We start from the raw sequence: 21086 nt of genomic DNA, 5'->3' as shown, positions 1-21086 counted from the left end.
GTAGGTACAGGTCCAGTGATCTGAGAAATCACCTTAAAAATCACTGTTTTCCACAGGGGTTGGACCAATTTACATTCTACTCAGAAGTATAGAAGGATTCCTTTTTCCAAACACTTTTTATACTATGTGCGCTTAACCTTGTGCACCACCGCTAGGCCCCCTCCGAACTTTTTGTGTACTTCTTTGAACACTTACTTTTCAAAATTTCCAAAATGTAGAGTTAGTAGAACAATTTTATTTGTTCTCTTTTTGTCATTTGCCATGCGCATGTCCCTGGTTCAAAACCAGATGCCACACAGGAGGTGCTATGTTACCAGGGAAAGCTCCAGACTTGTATAATCTCTATGTCTCTACCCTTTGTGTCTCTTTCTTTATCCCACTATCCAAATGAAAAAATGGTCCAGGTGATATGAGAATTATTCATGAGTGAGACCCAAACTCAGAAAAGGGTATGTGTGTGGCAGGGGTAGGGGGAGAGACTGAATTCTATCACTGCAGACTTTATATGTTGAAGTTTTTTTGTTTTCTGTTGCTATTTGCAATGCACCACACCCAGTACAAGCTTCACTCTGTGTTTCCCTTTTCTTGCTTTGCTTCTTAAATAGAATTTACCTATAAGTGAGATGTTTAAGTTTTAATCCCTGGTATCTCAGAGAACATAACTGTATTTTCAGCTGGTTTCTCTAATGAAAGAACTATGTTGTAATGAAGTCACTAAGATGGAGCCCAATCCAATGTGAATAGTGCCCTTTTATTCCCATTTTATTGGGGGGGGGGTGGTTAATGGTTTACAGTACAGTTGTTGAAACATAGGTACAGCCTCTCATCTTCCCATGATAGATATCTACAAGACAATTTCTCCCCAAACTCTAGGCCCTTTTCCAACATCATGCACCAGGTGTCTGTATAAAAGGAAAAAATCAGGACACAGATTTGTACAGAAAGAAGATAATGTGAAGACAAAAGAACAAAATAATCATCAATTTTTTAATCTTTTATTTATTTTATTTTTGAGACAGATGCAGAGGGAGAGAGACAGAGAGAAACACCAGAGCACTGTTGAGCTCAGGCTTATGGTGGTGTGGGTGATTGAACCTGGGACTTTGGAGCCTCAGCCTCAGACATGAGAGTTTGTTTGCATAACCATTATGCTATCTCCCCCACCCCCCAAAATAGTCATCTAAACCAACAGGAGTCCTCAAAAGAAACCAAAGCTGCCAACACTTTGATACCAGACATTTAGCCTCCCAAACTGTGAGAAAATAAATTTCCACTGTTGAAACCAACTAGTTTGAGTACTTTTTTTATGGCAGCCCTTAAAAACTAGTAATACTAATATCATTGCAAACTAGCTTAACAATAGAGTATCAATATATAAAATGAGTAATGTTTATAGTTCTTGCATTTTACATTCATCAATAATCTTGTTCATCATTGCACCCTTCTTGCTTAACAATGTACATACATTCTTACACATAAAAAATGATCAATAGCCTTGAATACAATAGATTAGCTTGTACCAAATTATACCGAAAAAATAAATTGGAATACAATTGCTTCCCAATTCACAGACAGCAATATGTACACTCCACCTGGTTAGTTACCAACAGACCTAAAAAGCAGATGTCACAACAAAGAAATTACAAGAGCATATGTAAATGTATAATAATAAAAGAGTCAATCTTCTAAGAAAATACTTTTCTCAACAAATGATAAACAACTACACTGGAAAGTAGGATACAGAATAATTTCTTTACTAAAAAAATTTATTATTTTTATTTATTGGATAGAGACAGCCAGAAATCGAGAGGGAATGGGGTGGGGAGGACAGACAGACATCTGCAGCCCTGCTTCACCACTCATGAATCTTTATACAGAAGGGGTCCAGGGGCTCAAACCTGGGTCCCTATGCACTGTAATATGCATTCAACCAGGTATGCCACCACCTGGCCCCCTCAGAATAATTCACATTACCACCATCAACAGAATCCAATAAATATTTATAGAAAAGTCTATCACCAACAGTAGAACACATTCTTGCTAAGAGTTCATGGATTATATATAACAAGATAAGTCACATGTAGTGTTTAGAACAAATCCCAAAAGTTTAAAATAACTAGTCATGTATAGTATGTTTTCTAACCACCAAAGAATCACATTGAAAATCAGTTTACAAAAAAAAAATAAAGGATTATCTCAGAATACTTGGAAACAAGAGGTCAAAGAGAAATATCCACGGGGTCAAAGAGAAATATTTAGAGAAAGTTAAAACAGGTTGAACTGAATGAAATAAAACATCAAGTCTGTAATACACATCTACAACAGTGGTGAGATGGAAATTTGCTGCATTAAAAGCACGCATTAGGAAAGGTTACCATTCCCTTCTGCCAGAGAGGAAGAAATATTAGGGGAAGGGGGCCAGGCGGTGGCGCACCTGGTTAAGCGCACACATTATAGTGCACAAGGACCCAGGTTCGAGCTCCTGGTCCCCACCTGCAGGGGGAGAGCTTCACTAGCGGTGAAGCAAGTCTGCAGATGTCTCTCTGTTTCTCTCCTTCTCTATCTCCCCTACCCCTCTCAATCTCTGGCTATCTCTATCCAATAAATAAAGATAATAAAAAAAAAGAAAAAGAAAAAGAAATGTTAGGGGAAGATGACCAGAGGGCTCAGCACTCCAATTCCATCAGGACCTAGGTGTGACTTAGAAAGGAAGAGAAGAAATAAGTCAGAAATAAAAGGATGAATATGGGATGGTCTCATAAACAGAAGTTGAAAAAGAAGATCAGAAGGGGAGACACTAAGCAGAACTTCGACTGGAGTTGGTGTATTGCATCAACGTAGAAGACTCTGGGGTGAGTGTAGTGGGGGCGGGGGGGGTGTTCAGGTCCTGGAGTATGATGGCAGAGGAGGACCTAGTGGGAGTTGTATTATTATGTGGAAATATTATAATGTACAAACTATTGTATTTTACAGTCGAATGTAAACCATTAATCCCCAATAAAGAAATAAAAAAAGAAAGGAAGGAAGGAAGAAAGGAAATAAAGAAGGAGGGAAGGAAGGAAGGAAGGAAGGAAGGAAGGAAGGGAAGGCAGGACCATAGGAAAAATGGGCGGGAATATATATATATATATATTTTTTTTTTTTTTTTTGCCTCCAGGGTTATTGCTGGGGCTTGGTGCCTGCACCACGAATCCACTGCTCATGGAGGCCATTTTTTTTTTCCTTTTGTTGCCCTGGTTGTTTTATTATACTTTTTTTTTTCAAATGGAGGGAATGGAGACACAGAATTCTGGTGGCAGGAACTGTGCAGAATTGTACACCTATTATCTTATAATTTTGTAAATCATTATTAAATCACTAATAAATTTTTTTAAAATATTAGTTACCATTAAATAGGGAAAAGTGGAATAAAGTAAACTTAAACCAGGCAGAACAAAAGAACTGTAATTATTGAAATGAAAACAAAGAAAAACAATTTTAATAATCAGCAAAAAAATGTATAATGTGTCTTAGATTAACAGAACTGGCACTCTTCTGGAAAAACTAACAAAAGAATAGAAGAGGAAACAGAAATGATCATTGTGAAGAATTAAGTAGAATATTTCTACATACTTATAGATATTAAGAAATAATAAATGTCACCCATAGTTATGTAACATAAATTCAACATATTAGATGAAATAAATCATATACTTTTTAAAAGACTTTTAAGAATAATTTATTTTTTTGTTTTAACTTTATTTTATTTGATAGGATAGAGAGAAATTTAAAGGGAAGAGGGAGATAGGGAGGGAGAGAGAGACCTGCAGACCGCCTTACTACTTGTGAAGCTTTCTCCTGCAAGTAGGGACAGGGATGGGGGTGTTGAACCCAGGTCCTTGAGCACTGTAATGTGTGCACACAACCAGGTACACAACCACCAGGTCCCATAAACAAACTACCACAACTCATCATATACTGTTTGAATAGACTCACGATTACTACTAAGGAAATTGAATGATAACTTAAAACTACTCTATGGAGAAGCAACTACAGAAGTGTCAGACCTTCCACCTTCTGTACCCCATAGAGATCTCTGAGCCATACTCCCAGAGGGATAAAGAATAGGGAACCTTCCAATGGAGAGGATGGGATACAGAACTCTGGTGGTGGGAACTATATGAGATTGTACCCCTCTTATCCCACAACCTTGTGATCATTATTAAATCACTAGTAAAATAAATTATAAAAAATTAAATAAATAAAATGTTTAAGAAACTACTCTAAAAATAGGGATGTTCAAAATCTTTGATCAATGCAAATTAAAGCCATGAGCTATTGTTGAATATCCATGAAAAAGGTTAAAATTAAAAATAGTGACAACAAATGTTGGCAAAGATATAGAGACTAGGTTACTTACTCCTTGGCAGTGGAAATATAAAATGTTAAATACACCTTGGAAATAATTTGGAAGTTTTTTTAAAATTAATATGCAACTATCATTCAGTTTAGCAATTCCACTTCTGAATATCTATCCCAAAGAAATGAAAACTTATGTTCATGTGAAAATTAACACACAAGTGTTAATTCAAAACAACCAAACTTAGAAACAACCTCTAATGAATACTAATTGAATTGTAGTACATATATTCTTTCAGGATTTTAATTATTTAAAAAAATAACTATTGGTATATACCATAATCTGAATGAATCACCAGAAAATTATACCAAGTGGAAAAGTTCATAATTCATAGGCTTCTTATTGCATAATTTTATTTATGTGGCATTCTTTTACACTTTAAATACACGTGCATATATATATGTGTGTGTGTATTTAAAGATTTATTCATTTTTACTCATTTTATGAGACAGAGAGATACCAGAGTACTGTTAGCTCCATCACATGGTGGTACTAGGAATGGAGTCTGTGATCTTTGGAGCCTCATGCATGCAATTCCTGGGTTGTAACATGGGGTTATCACCCTAGTCTTATATAATGGTCTTGAAATGACAAAATTCAAGAAAATGAGTGTGAATTAGTGATTACCAGGGGCTGAGAAAGCAAGTGCACCAAAGGCCCTTGGTTTGACAACAAAAGGGCATTGTAAATAACACCTGTGATAGAAATGTGTGGTGTCTTGACTCTTCAATGTAAATATCCCAGTGGTTATACTGCCGTCTTGTACTTTATTACTATTGAGAAAAACTCAGTAAAATTGTTTGCTATCTTTCTGTATTATTTCTTATAATGTCATGTTATTCAATAAGTGTCATAAGATGAAATATTGCATTAACTTTTTTAAATTAGCACACAAACATCTCCTTGGGCATTCTATAGGACAATTTAACCTAGTAGCTTCAACAAAGTGATGAAATAACAAATTTTGAAAGGAGGCTAATTATTAAAGTCATTCTATATCTAGAGGGGGGGAATTAAGTGTAGTGAGTAGCTTTTGATTTTCTGTTCAACAAAATTGTCAAAGAAATTTTCAGAATAACTAAAGATATCTGAAAATAAACTTGGTACTAGAGACTATTAAGGAATCTCGTGACAGATTTCTCAAGTCCTTAATTTAAGACAAGAAAATAAAGCATTTAAGAATGAGTGTTCATGATATAATTACTTTTTCAGTAATGACTTTAAAATGCTCTAGAAAAATAATGAAGTTGATAACTAAAAATATTCATAGGCCTTAAGTCTATATGATGGATATGTAAAGGTTCATTAAACTATTAACTCTGGCTTTTATTTATACATATATAACATATATTCCTTAATATTAAATTTTATATTCTTCAAAACAACTTATTCTACATATTTTAACATATATAAAAATCTCCAAAATAATAACTATGTACAAGTAAAATACCTTTTATTTTTAGTATATATATATATATATATATACATATACTCACACACTTTCTATAATAAAACAAAACTTGTTTCAGTCCCATTGTTTTCAATGTGTAATCCAATGTAAACTTTTGAAATCATAATCTATAATCACAACCTGTAGTTTCTCCACTCTCTTTCAGACCATCCTAATCAGTCTGGTATCCTTTCCACTTTTAAATTTTTCTCTATTCACGATCATCAACTATTTTTATAATTATCTCTGTATCTGATGCAGTGGTCACTTTTCAGTACTCATTTACTTGTCTCATTTGAGCTGTTAGCATCATTAAGCCATATCCTTCCTCATCACCCATTCTTTCTATCACATCTCTTGACTCATAATGCTTTTCTCTTGTTTTTCCTCCTAAACTCACTCATTGTTTTGTTTTGTTTTTTTCTCCTAAGCTCACTCATTATTACCTCCTTTGCTTTGCCTTTGATTAATCGCTTAATACAGTAATTATTTCTTGGTCTTCTATATGGGAATAGGGGCAGGGACATGGCAGAAGATAGCTTAGCTTACCCAGTAAAAGCCACATTTTACCATGCCTGAGGACCTCGGTTCAAGTTCCAGCTCCACAGAGGAGCACCTGCACCAGGGGAAGGTTCAGGAGCTGTGGTGTCTTTCTTCTCTCTCTGTCTCTCTCTCTCTCTCTCTGTCTCTCTCTCTCTCTCTCTCTCTCTCTCTCACACACACACACACACACACACACACACACACACACACACACTGTATCGCACTATCTCACTTTTAAAAAGGCAAAAGCCTGACAAGAGTAGTGGAACTTCGGAGGTGTTGGAGCCCCAGTCATAAGACTGGGCCAAAATTTAAAAGAATCCCCTTATTAAACTTTTCTAGTACCAGAGCTTGCATCTCCACATAAATGCTAAGTAAACACTTAAAACATAAAATGAGGGCAAGGACCGGCATGAGGTTCCCGGTTCGAGCCCCCAGCTCCCCACCTGCAGGGGAGTCGCTTCACAAGCAGTGAAGCAGGTCTGCAGGTGTCTGTCTTTCTCTCCCCCCTCTTGTCTTCCCCTCCTCTCTCCATTTCTCTCTGTCCTATCCAACAATGACAACATCAACAACAATAATAACTACAGTAAAAAACAAGGGCAACAAAAGGGAATAAATAAATATTTTTAGAAAAACAACCATAAAATGAGGGAATCGGGTGGTAGCGCAGCGGGTTAAGCGCAGGTGGCGCAAAGCGCAAGGACCTGCGTAAGGATCCCGGTTCAAGCCCCTGACTCCCCAACTGCAGGGGCGTCGCTTCACAAGTAGTGAATGAAGCAGGTCTGCAGGTATCTTTGTCTCTCCCTCTCTGTCTTCCCCTCCCCTCTCCATTTCTCTCTATCCTATCCAACAACAACAATAGTAGCTACAGCAATAAAACACAAGGGCAACAAAAAAGGAATAAATAAATAATAAAAACATAAAAAAACAGGAACATCAAGGTAAACAGAAGACTGGCAAGATGCCTGTTTTGTTCATGACCTGGGTTCCTGACCAGCCTCTGTCACACTGGGTTAAAATTAAGTACTATGGTGTCTTTCCTTCTTTCTTTTTGTCATTCTATCTTTTTCTCTCTATCTGAAACAGTCACCCAGGAGCCCCAGTAATGACAAAATAAATAATTGATGCATAAAATTGAACTAGGCAATTGTAATTATTCTCTTTAAAACCCATAATATTAATGTTCTTCCCATTTCAGTCCTCAAGTAAAAGAAACAAAAACTCTACTCGACTCTTCTTTTGCATTCACATTCCAGAGCAGTCAAATTTATGTTAACTTTGCACTCAAAAATAAACCCAAAATTTAATCTCTACCACTTTGATCCAAACCAGCATCATCTTGTGCTTGGATTATTTTGATCATGCCCTATCTTGCCACTCTGCTTCTGTCCTAGCCTCTATAATATAGTCTCCAAAAAGCAAATGGATTCCATTAAAAATGACATCACAGACCGGCATTATAACTCACTTGAATAGTGCAACTGCTTTTGACCCAGGTTTGAGCCTAGCATTCCACAGCTTTAGAGGAAGGAAACTTCAGTGTTATGGTGTTATGCCCCCACCTCTCACCCTCATATTTCAGATCTCCATCTGAAAATGTTGGCCAAGAAAGGGGAAGGCCTGGTGGCAACAAAAAAGTTTTTTTTTTTTTTTTTTTTTTTTGCCTCCAGGGTTATGGCTGGGACTGGTGCCTGCACTATAAATCCACTGCTTCTGGAAGCTATTTTTTTCCTTTGGTTGCCCTTGCTTATCGTTGTTATTATTGCTATTGTTGTTGTTGGATAGGACAGAGAGAAATCAAGGGAGGGGGGGAGACAGAGGGGGGAGAGAAAGATAGACACCTGTAGACCTGCTTCATCGCTTGTGAAGCAACTGCCATGCAGGTGGGGAGCCTAGGGCTCCAGCAGGGATCCTTATGCCAGTCCTCATGCTTCGGGCCATGTGCGCTTAACCCACTGCGCCACCGCCCAACCCCCCAACAACAAAGACATTTTATCTGGATTTCAAACCAGGATGGAGGTGGACTAACAGTCTCTGCTTGCATTCCTCCACCACACCAAAAACTACAGCACATGAGGAAAAACCACAGTGTGGAGTCCAGATGAACTAATAGAAAAGGAAAAATGCACAGAATTCAGGCAGCAAAGACAGAAAGACAACAAGAGTGAAAAAACCACCTTTCCCTAGTTTGATACCACCCTCCCAGGTACTTGCTGCTACAGCCATCTGCCCTGTTGGGCTCTCATCACTGCTGGCTCTGGCTGCTTCTGCTCTGACTGCTTTGGCTTCTGTTTCTACTGTCAGTTATCAGCATTACCTGTGCCACAGTCACTTGCTAAAGGGTCAGTCAAATCTGCTTGTTACTGGATTCCCTGTGTCCAGCTCAACATCCTGGTTCAGCCACCTGGTTCTGGATAGAAATCATTCCTTTTGGAGTCCGGCGGTAACGCAGTGGCACAAAGTGCAAGGACCGGCATAAGAATCCCGGTTGGAGCCCCTGGCTTCCCACCTGCAAGGGAGTCGCTTCACAGGCTGTGAAGCAGGTCTGCAGGTGTCTTTCTCTCACCCTCTCTGTCTTCCGTTCCTCTCTCCATTTCTCTCTGTCCTATCCAACAATGATGACATCAACAATTACAACAAGGGCAACAAACAACAGAGAATAAGTAAATAAATTAAAATTATTTAAAAAGAAAGAAAGGAAGAAAGAAGGAAAGAAAGAAAGAAAGAAAGAAAGAAAGAAAGAAAGAAAGAAAGAAAGAAAGAAAGAAAGAAAGAAAAAAAAGAAAGAATTCATTTGTGGCCACCTTCCAGTTTTGGTTAGACCTCTACCACCCACTGCCTCAGCACCTGCTACAGCTGGTCCCTGCAGACTGCTGATCCTGGTCTTCACAGAGAATCAAAACTTTGAATGTTTCTTCCCTTACTTTATAGCCACTTGAGTTTTGTAGAGTAACTAAAGGATACTTTTAATGAAGTTATCCTTGTAGGAGAGTCTGCTTTTCTCTACTAGCCTTCAGAGCACCTCTGTCCTTTGATCTTTGTCATTTTAACTCCTATGCTGAACAGATATTTGAATTCATTTTTTGTGGACCTAGTTGAGTCTCCTGGATCTGGGTGGTCTGTATCCTTTCTGGGAAATTTTCAGCTAAAACTTCTTCATATATGCAACTTTCTCTTCCTTTTGTACCCCTATGGTGTGGATATTATTCTTCTTAATGTATAATTTATATGTTATCCTCATTTATTTTAGTGCTTTTGGGGGGCTGTATTTTGGGGAAGTGGGAAGGTGGGGTAAATGGTTTTTTTAGCTTCAACTTTTTGCTCTTCACTTCAATCTTTGGTGTCTGTCCTCTTGCAGGTTCTTCTTTACTAGGTGTGTATGTGTGTATGTGTGTGTGTGTGTGTGTGTGTGTGTGTGTGTGTGTATGTGTGTGTGTGTGTGTGTGTTCATGTGCATGTATAGATAAGCACTTTAGCTTAGTCACTATTTATTCCTTTTATCACTGCTAGCAATTTTCCTAAATATTTCCTTATTTCTCTAAATTTGTTGTTATCCTTTTTTTTTTTTAATTCTCAGTCCAGTAGGCATCACTAGGACTATAAATTTAAGGCCTTCACCACATTTGTATCGTCCTGTCAAATCTGGGTTTGTCTTCAAGGTGCCATCTTGGTCCAATATTTCAGGCAAATTAGTTTGTCTCAATATCCCTTCTGGCCAATCTATTTAAATATTGCATCCCACAACCATCACCAGCTCACACTCCTGTCTATATCTCTGATGTTCTTTACATGTTTACTACACCACTGACTGTATGATTACCAAGTATGCATTTGTATTTCTTAGTTATGTTTATTATTTGCTGCCTATATCCTCTCAGTAAAATATAAGCTCTATAAGGAAAAAGACCTTTGTTCCTCCCACTGTGCTTAACTTACAGTAGAATATCAGTAAGTAAATTCTGATGAAATTTTTATTTACTACTACCCTTTTGTTTCATATATCTGAAAAGTAAATAGGCCAAATGTTATATTCACTGATTCTGTTTATTATCCTCCAAACTCAGTAATTCAATGAAATCAGAGTCATTGGAAAATAACATCAAATTAGTTAATATCAAGTTCATATTTACTTTGGAAAATCCTTTATCTTGCTTATATTAAAAAACTGCTTTCCTGTCTTTTTTATACAGAAGAACAGAATCAAGCACAAAAATAGAACTCACAAGGTGTGGAAAAATTACCCTAGGTATCTTAATAGTGATGCTTGCTGCAATAATCATTGGACTTGTTATTTATTTTGCCACTAATGGTAAGTAAGTACACATTATGTCTGCCTTTACAATAAAACAGAATTGTTGGTTATATCATAAGGAAAAATGGGAAATTTGAAAGTGGAGGAGAAAAATCAGAAACATGATTTGACAGAATGTTTATGGTGAATAACGTTTATTGCTGATTTTGCTCTTAAATAAGCTTTGGTTTAAAGCATTCTAAACCCAGATATTAGTGTACTGTTCTTTAATTGTTGATAAATATGTAGGTATAGGGAATGCACTAATGAATAAAATGGTCAAAGTCCTTACCCTTGTAATCTTATATATTTCTAAAAAAATAATGATTTCACAAAGTTAGGAATGAGGGTGTTTTGCAGACACCTATCATGATAAAATGAGAAATTTTACTCATGTTTCAACAACTGTACTGTTAACTAATAACACCTCCCCAATGAAAGAGGTAAAAGAAGGCATTAATTAAAGGCAAGGAAAAAATGCATGAAGATCAGCCTGAATTTAAAATCACGAGGTCCTGAGGTTGATCCCCAGCATCTCATGTGACTGAGTGACACTCTGTGGTTTGCTCTTGTGTTAATAAATACATATATTATAAGTGGCTGAGGAGATAGCATAGCGGTTCTGCAGAGACTTTCATGCCTGATGCTCCAAGGTTCCCATTTTAATCCTCAGCACTGCCACAGGAAGTTGTGCAGAGGTTAGGACAATGGACTTGCAAGCAGGAGACCTTGAGTTCAATGTCCAGCACATATGCCAGAGTGAAGCTTTGGATCTCTCTCTCTCTCTCTTTCTCTCTCTCCCCTCTCTGTTTCATTAATAAATACATCTTTAAAAAAACATAGAGTCTGGGATTCTAAGTTATATTTTCTATTTCTAAACCTTTATTTTTTGCTATAAAATGTGTTCTAGCTAAACTGTCTCTAAAACCAGTTGTTTACTATCATTGAAGAGTGAAATAAAAATGACAGTTACTATAAAATTTTCTATGGATCTTGCATAAAATAGGAAAAAATGAGATCCTCAAACCCAGGAATCAAGTCTTTGCATTCTCCTAAAAGCAGTTCTTTTTAACACGCTTAAATTTCTTCATTTTCTTCTCCTCTTCCTCCTCCTCCTCCTTCTGTTTCTCCTTTTGTTTTTAATTTGGAATTAATGGTTTACAAAATCTTAACTTTCTTAAGGATGATAGCTTTTTTTTTGATGATAGCTTTTTTATAAGGGAAAAAAACTCTACATTCCCAAAAGGCATAATTTGTTGACTAAAGCAATAAAGACAGACAAGTAACTGTAAATTTAGTAATGTCTCTGATTTTATCTTTAATTAAATATATGTCTCTGGGTTTGAAATTTTGTAGTGTTTGCAAAATAGCTCACTTAGTCCACTGCTTTACCATGTACACTACCCAGGTTTTTTGCTGGATCCCCACCACATTGAAGGAAGTTTCAGTGCTGTATTACCAATACTCTCTCTTTTTGCCTTTCTTGTCTTATTCTTTCAATCTTAATTTAAAAAAAAAGGAAGGAAGGAAGAAGGAAATCAGTCTAGGGCAGTGAAGCCCCAGAAGCAATAAAATAGAATAATATAAATCAAAATAAAAACAGAATGAAAAAAAAAGAAGTGAGAGAAAGAGAAAATTGATAATACATATATGAATAGAGACCATTGTTTGTTGGGACTAAAAATAATAATGCTTGGTATGTTTATAAATATTTTCCCTGGAATCATCTGCTGAAAACATATCTTCATTCTATATAATTCAAGATTTAGGAGACTGGGAACAGATATTTAAAACTGTAGTATTTACTTATAAAATACATGTAGAAAAGAGACTATATTCATTTAGTTGAATAAGCACCCACCTAGTTGTTAAGGGGGAAACAATTTTCACTTGGAAAAGTAAATTCTTACACAGTGAGGTAAAGAAGCCATCCCCTCACCACCACCACCAAAAGCTAAATGCCATCACTGCTTCATCTTTCATACACACCCTTTTACAGGCAGGGTTTTGTGTGAACATGATTACTAGGTAGATGATAATGCTAGCTACTACCACTGTCATAACAAAAGACATAGTCATAGCATATGCCCATAAACCTTTGAATAAAAGGTGCTTATTCCAGACATAGACACATAACTCACTGTCTTCCATCAAGAGTGTACAAATGTCCAAGAGGGGATAAAAATATATTTAAAGTGGTCATCTCTGGGAAAATATGAGCCCCACTTTCTCATACACTATAACCATTCCAGTATATTAAAAGTAGATGATGTTTTCCATATATATATATAATTTTCCTTTTTTTTCCCCTTATGTTTTCCCTTTTTTATCAAGAAATGAGTAATTTGAAAGAGACTAACATGACCCTAGAAAACCCCTTGACAATTTGGGAACACACTGAGCTGGAATATCCAAAAAAAATAGGACAAGAATTTTAGTGTTATGTGAGAAGAGAGAAGAAAAGATGTCATCCTTCTGTAGCTAGGACAACTGAAATCCTTAGGGCACTCCACCCCCAAAAGAAAGCCCATGATCTTGGGTCCTGTACAAGAGGCCATCTGGAAGGGAAATCACATTTCAGATTAAGTAAGCCAGATTTGTTTCCAGCTGTCTAAATATTCAAACCTGAATAGTTTTATTTGTACATATAAAGGCACTGTGGTTAAGATTTACCCATCAATGAATGGAAAGAGAAATACAGAGTTCAGGAAAACCTAGAGTAAAGAGAGTTTTGAAATAAATATTATGTTCCTAGAAACTAAAGGTTAGATGCCAAATTCTCAACTATACAAGGAAAGGCCGAGCATTATCCAAGCCCTATAAATGAAATGGAAAATGAGGAATAGCAGGGCTGGGTAAGTAAAGAGTTTGACAGGGAGAAACTTTAAGTCAAGTTCAAATGTTGATTATTAAATACAACTGGGCATTTTAATTGCTGAATTGAGATCAATTTTCATGATTTATAGTGACCAGAGAAATTTTTATTACTAAAAACTAGGAAAAACACCTACAAACAAAATTGTTTAATGCTACATTAGAATTTACATGCTTGAATGTACAAACTATTATATTTACTGTTGAATATACAACATTAATTCCCCAATAAAGAAATTTTTTAAAAAAGAATGTACATGCTTGAAAAACCAGCTATCTATTACCAGCTATCTATTACCTAGACATGTACATATTTGTTCATGCGCATAATTCTAGGCAGATAATTTTAGAGATCCTAGAAGAAACCACTCATGAAATAATGATCTTGATAGGAATACATAGTAAGTTTTCACTGTTGGAATTAGACATAGTAATAGCCATTTCTTAGAAATTATAAGCTATAGTCTTATAAGAGCTTGTGGGAAGATGAAAATCATCCAAAATTAAGTACTTCTACATCAGGATAATAATCTTTCTTAACAAGGCTAATTTTCTCAAGTCATGGTAATTCTGTAGGAACAAGAATAGAACTTCCTGAGACTGTGCAAAAACTTTAATAGAGCTTCTGAAGTCCTAGATCTTATTTCCTTTTTCTTTTTATTACTTTTATTAAGCTATAACATCACATTCATTTCAGATGCAAATCCTTGTCTTTTCAAAAAGTCACTAAATTACTTTTTATCTTACAGACAATAGTTATGGATAATCTAAAAAATTATTTATGTCAAACGATCACTTGAAGAATCTGCACATCAGTCACTAATAAACAAAACTTCAGTCAACCAAATTTTATATATTATATCTAAGATTTGTTGGTTTCATTTAAAAGTAGCATTATGATGCTCCTCTTTTGAATGGAAATTTCAGGATAATTTTAAGGTGATCTAGTTCACCACTCCACACTCCAAGCCTGGAGCCAGTAGCCATCACTGCACAATAGTCACTCTTAAACTTGAAACAGTAATTAAATTAAACAAGGAAAGCTAGCAAACCAAAGCATAACGCACAGTTTCACTACAGCATATCTACCTTTTTCTACTTTACCCAATCCTAAATAATGACAATGTTGTTTTCTATTTACCTAACACTGTAAGAGAAGTGATATTTTGAAAATTATCAGAGAAAAACAAAGATTCTTTTTATTTATTTAATGGGGTATTAATGTTTTACATTCGACAGTAAATACAATCGTTTGTATATGCATAACATTTCTCAGTTCTCAATACAACAATACAACCCCCACTAGGTCCTCTGTCATCCTTTTTGGACCTGTACTCTCCCCCTCACCCACCCCAGAGTCTTTTACTTTGGTGCAATACACCAACTCCAATTCAGGTGAAAAACAAAAATTCTAAAACAATACACAAATTCAACTTGATAAGTAGTTGGATGATTGCTTTACACATAATTGCATTTTGACTATGTAAAAATAGCTGCAATAAGCATTCAGATGGTTACAGTTTTTCAAGCTGATGCTTTCTTTTATCTATTTATTTTTATTTTTATTTATTTATTTGAGAGGTAGAGAGGCAGAGAATGTGAAAAACTACAGCACTGAAGCTTCTCCTTCAATGAGATGAGGGCTTACTCAAACCTGAGTTATGCACCTATTTTTTATTTCATAGGTAGATACCCAGAGATGGGATTACTGGGTCTAATGGTAATTTTCTTTTCAACTTCTTGACAAAACACAATACTATTTGCCCCCATTATTCCACCAATTTACATACTCACCAACAGTGTAAAAGAACTTCTTTTCCTCCAATCCATAACAATATTTGTTATTCATTTTTGGTGTGAGTCAATCTCACTGGCCCAAGGTAGCATCTCAAGTTGGTTTCATATATATAATTAACTAAAAGAGATATTACTGCCATATATATAATATAAAATCTATTTTATTTTTTTAAATATTTATTTTATTTATTTATTCCCTTTTGTTGTCCTTGTTGCTTTATTGTTGTAGTTATTGTTGTTGTCGTTGTTGGATAGGACAGAGAGAAATGGAGAGAGGAGGAGAGAAAGATAGACACCTGCAGATCTGCTTCACCGCCTGTGAAGCGACTCCCCTGCAGGTGGGGAGCTGGGGTTCGAACTGGGATCCTTATGCCGGTCCTTGTGCTTTGCGCCACCTGCGCTTAACCCGTTGCGCTACAGCCCGACTCCCTAAATCTATTTTATTTTGAGCTAGAATAATGCTTCTGTAAAAGACTTTCATGCCCCAGGATCTGAGCTCCCAAACTTAATCCCCAGCACCATAATACATCAGAGCTGAGAAGTGCTCTGGTATCTCTATACTTTTTTAGTACTAGCTCTCTCTCATTAAGATAAAATAAATAGATATCTTTAATCTATTGTGTTTTAAGTAATAAAATAGTATACTATAACACTGATCTTTTAGTTTGCTTAACTTTCCTAAGGTTGTTGGTTTAGTTTCCTTTTGATTTACTTAATTTTCAGTACTTAAATCTTGCCCCATTCTAGCTTCTCCTTTGTTCATTTCCATTCCCTATGTACTTCAGAAATAATAAAATGTAAGCCTCCTGGGAGTTCAGTCCTCTACCTATTGGATCTAGTCCTAGGTCATTCTAAAATGTTTAATTCAGGGAGCCAGATGGTTGCACACCTGGCTGAGTTACATGTTACAGTGCACAAGGACCCAGGTTTCAGCCCCTAGTCCCGAATCTACAGGGAGAAAACTTCACAAGTAGTGAAGCAGGGCTGCAGGTGTCTTGTCTCTCTTCCTCTCTTGATTTCTGGCTGCCTGTATCCAATAGATACTTTTAAAAGAAAAAACAAACAAACAAAAACCCTAGGCCTTCTCTGAATTTCCCAAATGTAGCCTGAGATGATCACAAAGATTAACAGAATTATCTATGCTTTAGTATAATTTCCTCTTATAATACTGTACCAGTCTCTGGATTTCCCAAATATGAACGGTGATATGTTGAAATTTTCCATGAAAAATTCTGACTATATTCCTGAGTAAATTTAAAATTAACCACCATACTTCTGTTAAAGCTACTTTATCAGTCACTAAGCTTCACAACTATTAAGATTTTTAATACACTCTGACTTTAATCAGAGTGTATTATTTACATCCTTAATAATTAAGTTAATCACACAAATAACAAGGGAAAAATTCATTTTTCTTTCTCCTCTCAGGGAAGAGACCTTTCTACTATCACATCAGTTTTAAAGTAACAAACATTGACTATAACAGCAAGTTTGAAAAATATTATTCACAAGAATATATGGACCTAAATGAAAAAGTAGTGTCATTGGTAAGTGGAACTTTTTATTTATTGTATTTTTTAAATATTATGATGCTAGAAATGTCAGAATTCTAGAAACTATCTTCCAAGATAAAATTATTGAAAATTTCACATATTTCTTGCCACTACATTAGTTGTAGATTAGGGTAGTCAGGTTTTTTTTTTAGAAAAAAAAGTATAGAGAAAGAAAAATATAAGCATAAGCATGCATTTCAAAAACACCTAAAAATACTATAGGAGAGAACACATCGTCAAAAATAAAGAAAATCCTTGAACTCTTGAATGCAGAGTGAATTTTTTTAATACTTATTTTAAAGTATGCTCTATTTTCAGTTAACCCTTACCTGGCTATAAGTTCTGGCTATAATAAAGTGACCCCTCCTTGGCTGTATGCACTGTGAATCCGCTGCTCCTGGTGGCCATCTTTTCTCCACTGTTATTGCTGTTGCTGTTCTGTTATTATTGTTTCTTCTGTTGTTATTTTGGATAGGACAAAGCAAAATTGAGATAGGAGGGGAAGAGAAAGAGGGGGAGAGAAAGAGAGATACCTGCAGACCTGCTTTACCACTTGTGAATCACCCCCCATACAGATGGGGAGCAAGGCACAAACTAGATCCTTGCACGGGTCCTTGTGCTTAGAACTATGTGCACTTAACTGGGTGCATCACTGCCCAGACTCCCAAATATATAAAAATATAGACAGTTATAGAAATAATAGTCAACCCCACACCTGTGACCTTGAGAGAACTGCAGTTTCCAGTGGAGAGAACGGGGACACAGAACTCTGGTGGTGGGAATGATAAGGAATTATACCTGTGTTATCTCATAATTTTGTAAATCAATATTAAATCACTAGTAAATTATTTAAAACAAAGTTAGGAAATATAATAAAAAAGAAAAAACATCAGTTTATATGAAAGCTAATATATTACTTTAAGGTAACTCCAAATATGCCCATAGCATAAGCCACCAGCATTCCATAAACTCAGATCAATTTATTTGGATAAATTAGTCTACATTTACTACACAAAGGAATGTTCTAACACTGTTAGTCTCATCATCATCATGTTCTCTTGATAACCAGGAAATAGTTCTAACATTGTGCTCATGTCTCTTTAGCGTTCTTCATTTCCAGTTTCTAATTCATCTTTATTAAAAAACACAGCAAAACAAAATTAAAAAATCACCAAATATTTCTCATACTTTTTAAATTTTGTATACCTAAAAGTGCTTGCTCTTATATGCCTATCTGTTTTTATTTAATGCAGTAACGCTCCATGTATTATAATATCACTAAGTTCACATTTGAAAGTACCAAACTGATGGCAATAGTATGTACAAAGAAAACTGTGAATCATTCATTAACTTTCTCTACTCATTATTATGCCACCAACCTATTTTTATTCTTCTGATTTCTATTAAATAAGTCTCATGATTAACTCTAAAGATAGAGATCCTATTTTACTACTAATGATACATTATAAGATCTCAAACATATTTCATCAACTTCATATTGGTAGTAAAACATCCCAAAATATCTCACCAAATTGTATCTAGTTTTCACAAATAAATCCATTGTACTATAGATGATCAAAATATTTTATCTATGTTAAGTACTTAATCTTATTTACATAAAGCAGACTAGCTCCTACATCAAAGCACTTACCAAATTGTCATTGGTCACTATGTAACCACAGTATTTATCAAATGACAATTTTTCCACTGAGATAAGAAAAACGTGGTATGTACATATGTATCTTTTTGCATATGCCCCTTTTTAGTCTATCAAATAACAGACCATCTCTTGAATTCATCAGGATTAAGAACATAATTTCAAGTCATTTGCCTTGGTCACTGTAAGAGGAGGAACTGAGCTTTGAATACAGGTTTCAGAAAAGGCACCAGCATTACAGAACTATTTTCATGTTTTCAATAACACAAACAAAACTTACAAAAACTGATGTAGGACTTTGTCTTTAGTACAGTTGGAAAACAAGGGTTGCAAAAACAATTACTAGTCCAGCTGGGAGGGCAGCCCGGGCCCAGCCACACACAGTCCACCTTGCAGTGCCCAAGGCCCCCGCTGCCCGCCCTGGAGTCCCTGGCCCGCCTGGCATTGGCCATGGAGATAAGCCGGCGTGTAGCCCACGTGAAAGGCACCCTCTCGGGACTCAGAGTGGAGCATGAGCACAGCTTTGCACCCTGGATCCAGGCCCACCAGGGCTGGGAGGGCATCCTGGCCGCTTCCCCCGTGGACATGAACTTACCCCTGGACTGAGACCTTGCCCAGAGGCTCCTACCAGACTGGACCGACCTCACGTCCCCGCATTCTCTCTGGACTCTGCCGGGTCTTCCCGTTCCTCTCAGGGCTATGGAGGGGTGGCTTCCCTTCGTGTGTTTGCCAAAAAGAAATCCTTTCAAATATTTTTTTACTAGATAATCACTAAGTCTGCAGGCATAACTGCCAGCCATGGAAACTATAGTAAAATGAAGACTGGGCCATAGATTCAACTGCCCCTTCATAGTTGTGAATACAAAGATAGCAAATATATATTAGCTCCTTTGCATCAACTTTTAGAAGATTTATAATGTATAAATAGTTTTTCCCTACCTGTAACAAGACATCATCTTTCTTTCCTTTCTTACTGAAGTACTGCTCAGCTCTGCCTTAAGGAGATGTGAGGAGCTGAACTTGTGACTTCAGGGCCTCAGGCATGCTTGAAAGTCTTTTGCATAACCATTGTGCTATCTTCTCCATCCATAATGCATCATCTTTTAATACTTTATGACATACTGTATAGTTTGATTACATAACAACACAGCAAGGTCTTCTGGATATAGGTGAGCTGATTTGAGAGAGCAAATTACATTTTCTGAATTGTTTATGTTAGCATCATAAAATAATACATTAAGTAACACTATCAAATAATACATTATAAATTTATTAAGTATACATCTAAATATCTTCAGAAAAGTGACTCTAGTTACTTTGTGGATTATTTTCTCTCATGTGTAATATTACTGTTTCAGTTGATCTTTCTGACACCTACTTTAGTCTGAAAATTTTCAAGAGATAATCCATTGTATATAAAATGTATATCCCGGACCTTACGATACTACCTATTCAGATATATAGCACATACATACATACATACAAACATACATACAGCATGGCAAAGTGAGTCAGGTTTGCAACTATACGCAAACATTATGATTACATTATACTTTATTAGGTTTACAGTGACATATGTCTAGCATACCTAACTAAAAATAATGTAATTTGAAAATGTTGTATACTGAAGCCATCTCTAGCCAGAGCACTAACTTTGTCTCTATCAGGAATATGTTTCACTTTATTAATTATGTGTCAATGGAGTGGTAATTTTAATTTCCTTTAGGAACTTTTTCTTTGCATTTACAACCCAGCCAACTATCTGGTAAATATATATATAGATAGATATAGATATAGATATAGATATCCTGATCTACCTTGGCTTTCCACATATCTTCCTCATTAAGTGTACTCATTTATAGCTTTCCATGTGAAGTGAGAAATGTATAGCTCTTCTTCTTACTTGAACACAGAGAGGCCATTATAAGGTTATTAACTGGTCTAATTTCAATATTGCTGTGTCTCAAGAAACAAGGCCTGAGAGAGTTGGGGAAAACAGCTGATTAATGGAGTAAACAAGATGCACACAACACTAATTAAATTGACCAACTTAAGTGGGCACTGTTCCTAGTATACAAAGTAATTGTAATATAAACCTTAGAATCAGTAATTACAGACTAACGTAACAAATAATAATATTATGAAAGTCTGAAATGTTGAGAGAATTGCCAGATATGTCAAACACAATGTAACCATGTGGTGCTAGGAATATAACACCAATAGACTTTCTCAATGCAGGGTTGTCACAACCTTACTCTCCATCTTAGCTTCCACTTCATGTTGCTACATGGGCTCTTCCATCTTGAGACTATCTCCACTACTACCTACTGTAACATTTTTTAATATATTTTATTTATTTATTTTCCCTTTTGTTGCCCTTGTTTTTTATTGTTGTTATAGTTATTATTGTTGTTGTTCTCGATGTCGTTGTTAGGACAGAAAGAAATGGAGAGAGGAGGGAAGACAGGCAGGGGGAGAGAAAGATAGACACCTGAAGACCTGCTTCACTGCCTGTGAAGCGA

The 21086-nt window shown here is 36.0% G+C and overlaps 1 protein-coding gene across 1 annotated transcript in view; it reads left to right on the top strand.

The window, feature by feature from the left end:
- The window catches only part of LOC103119999 (transmembrane protease serine 11C-like), a 72007-nt gene that overhangs the window by 2940 nt on the left and 47981 nt on the right, over positions 1 to 21086 (top strand). The window contains exons 2-3 of the mRNA XM_007530348.1: positions 10583 to 10701; positions 16783 to 16901. Coding sequence (XP_007530410.1) covers positions 10583 to 10701; positions 16783 to 16901 — 238 coding nt within the window. The remainder of the gene's footprint in view (positions 1 to 10582; positions 10702 to 16782; positions 16902 to 21086) is intronic.

The sequence above is a fragment of the Erinaceus europaeus genome, chromosome 3, assembly GCF_950295315.1.
Source record: "Erinaceus europaeus chromosome 3, mEriEur2.1, whole genome shotgun sequence".
NCBI classification, from domain to species: domain Eukaryota; kingdom Metazoa; phylum Chordata; class Mammalia; order Eulipotyphla; family Erinaceidae; genus Erinaceus; species Erinaceus europaeus.
Note: the sequence above shows the minus strand (reverse complement) of the source record. Positions and strands in the feature narration are given on the sequence as shown.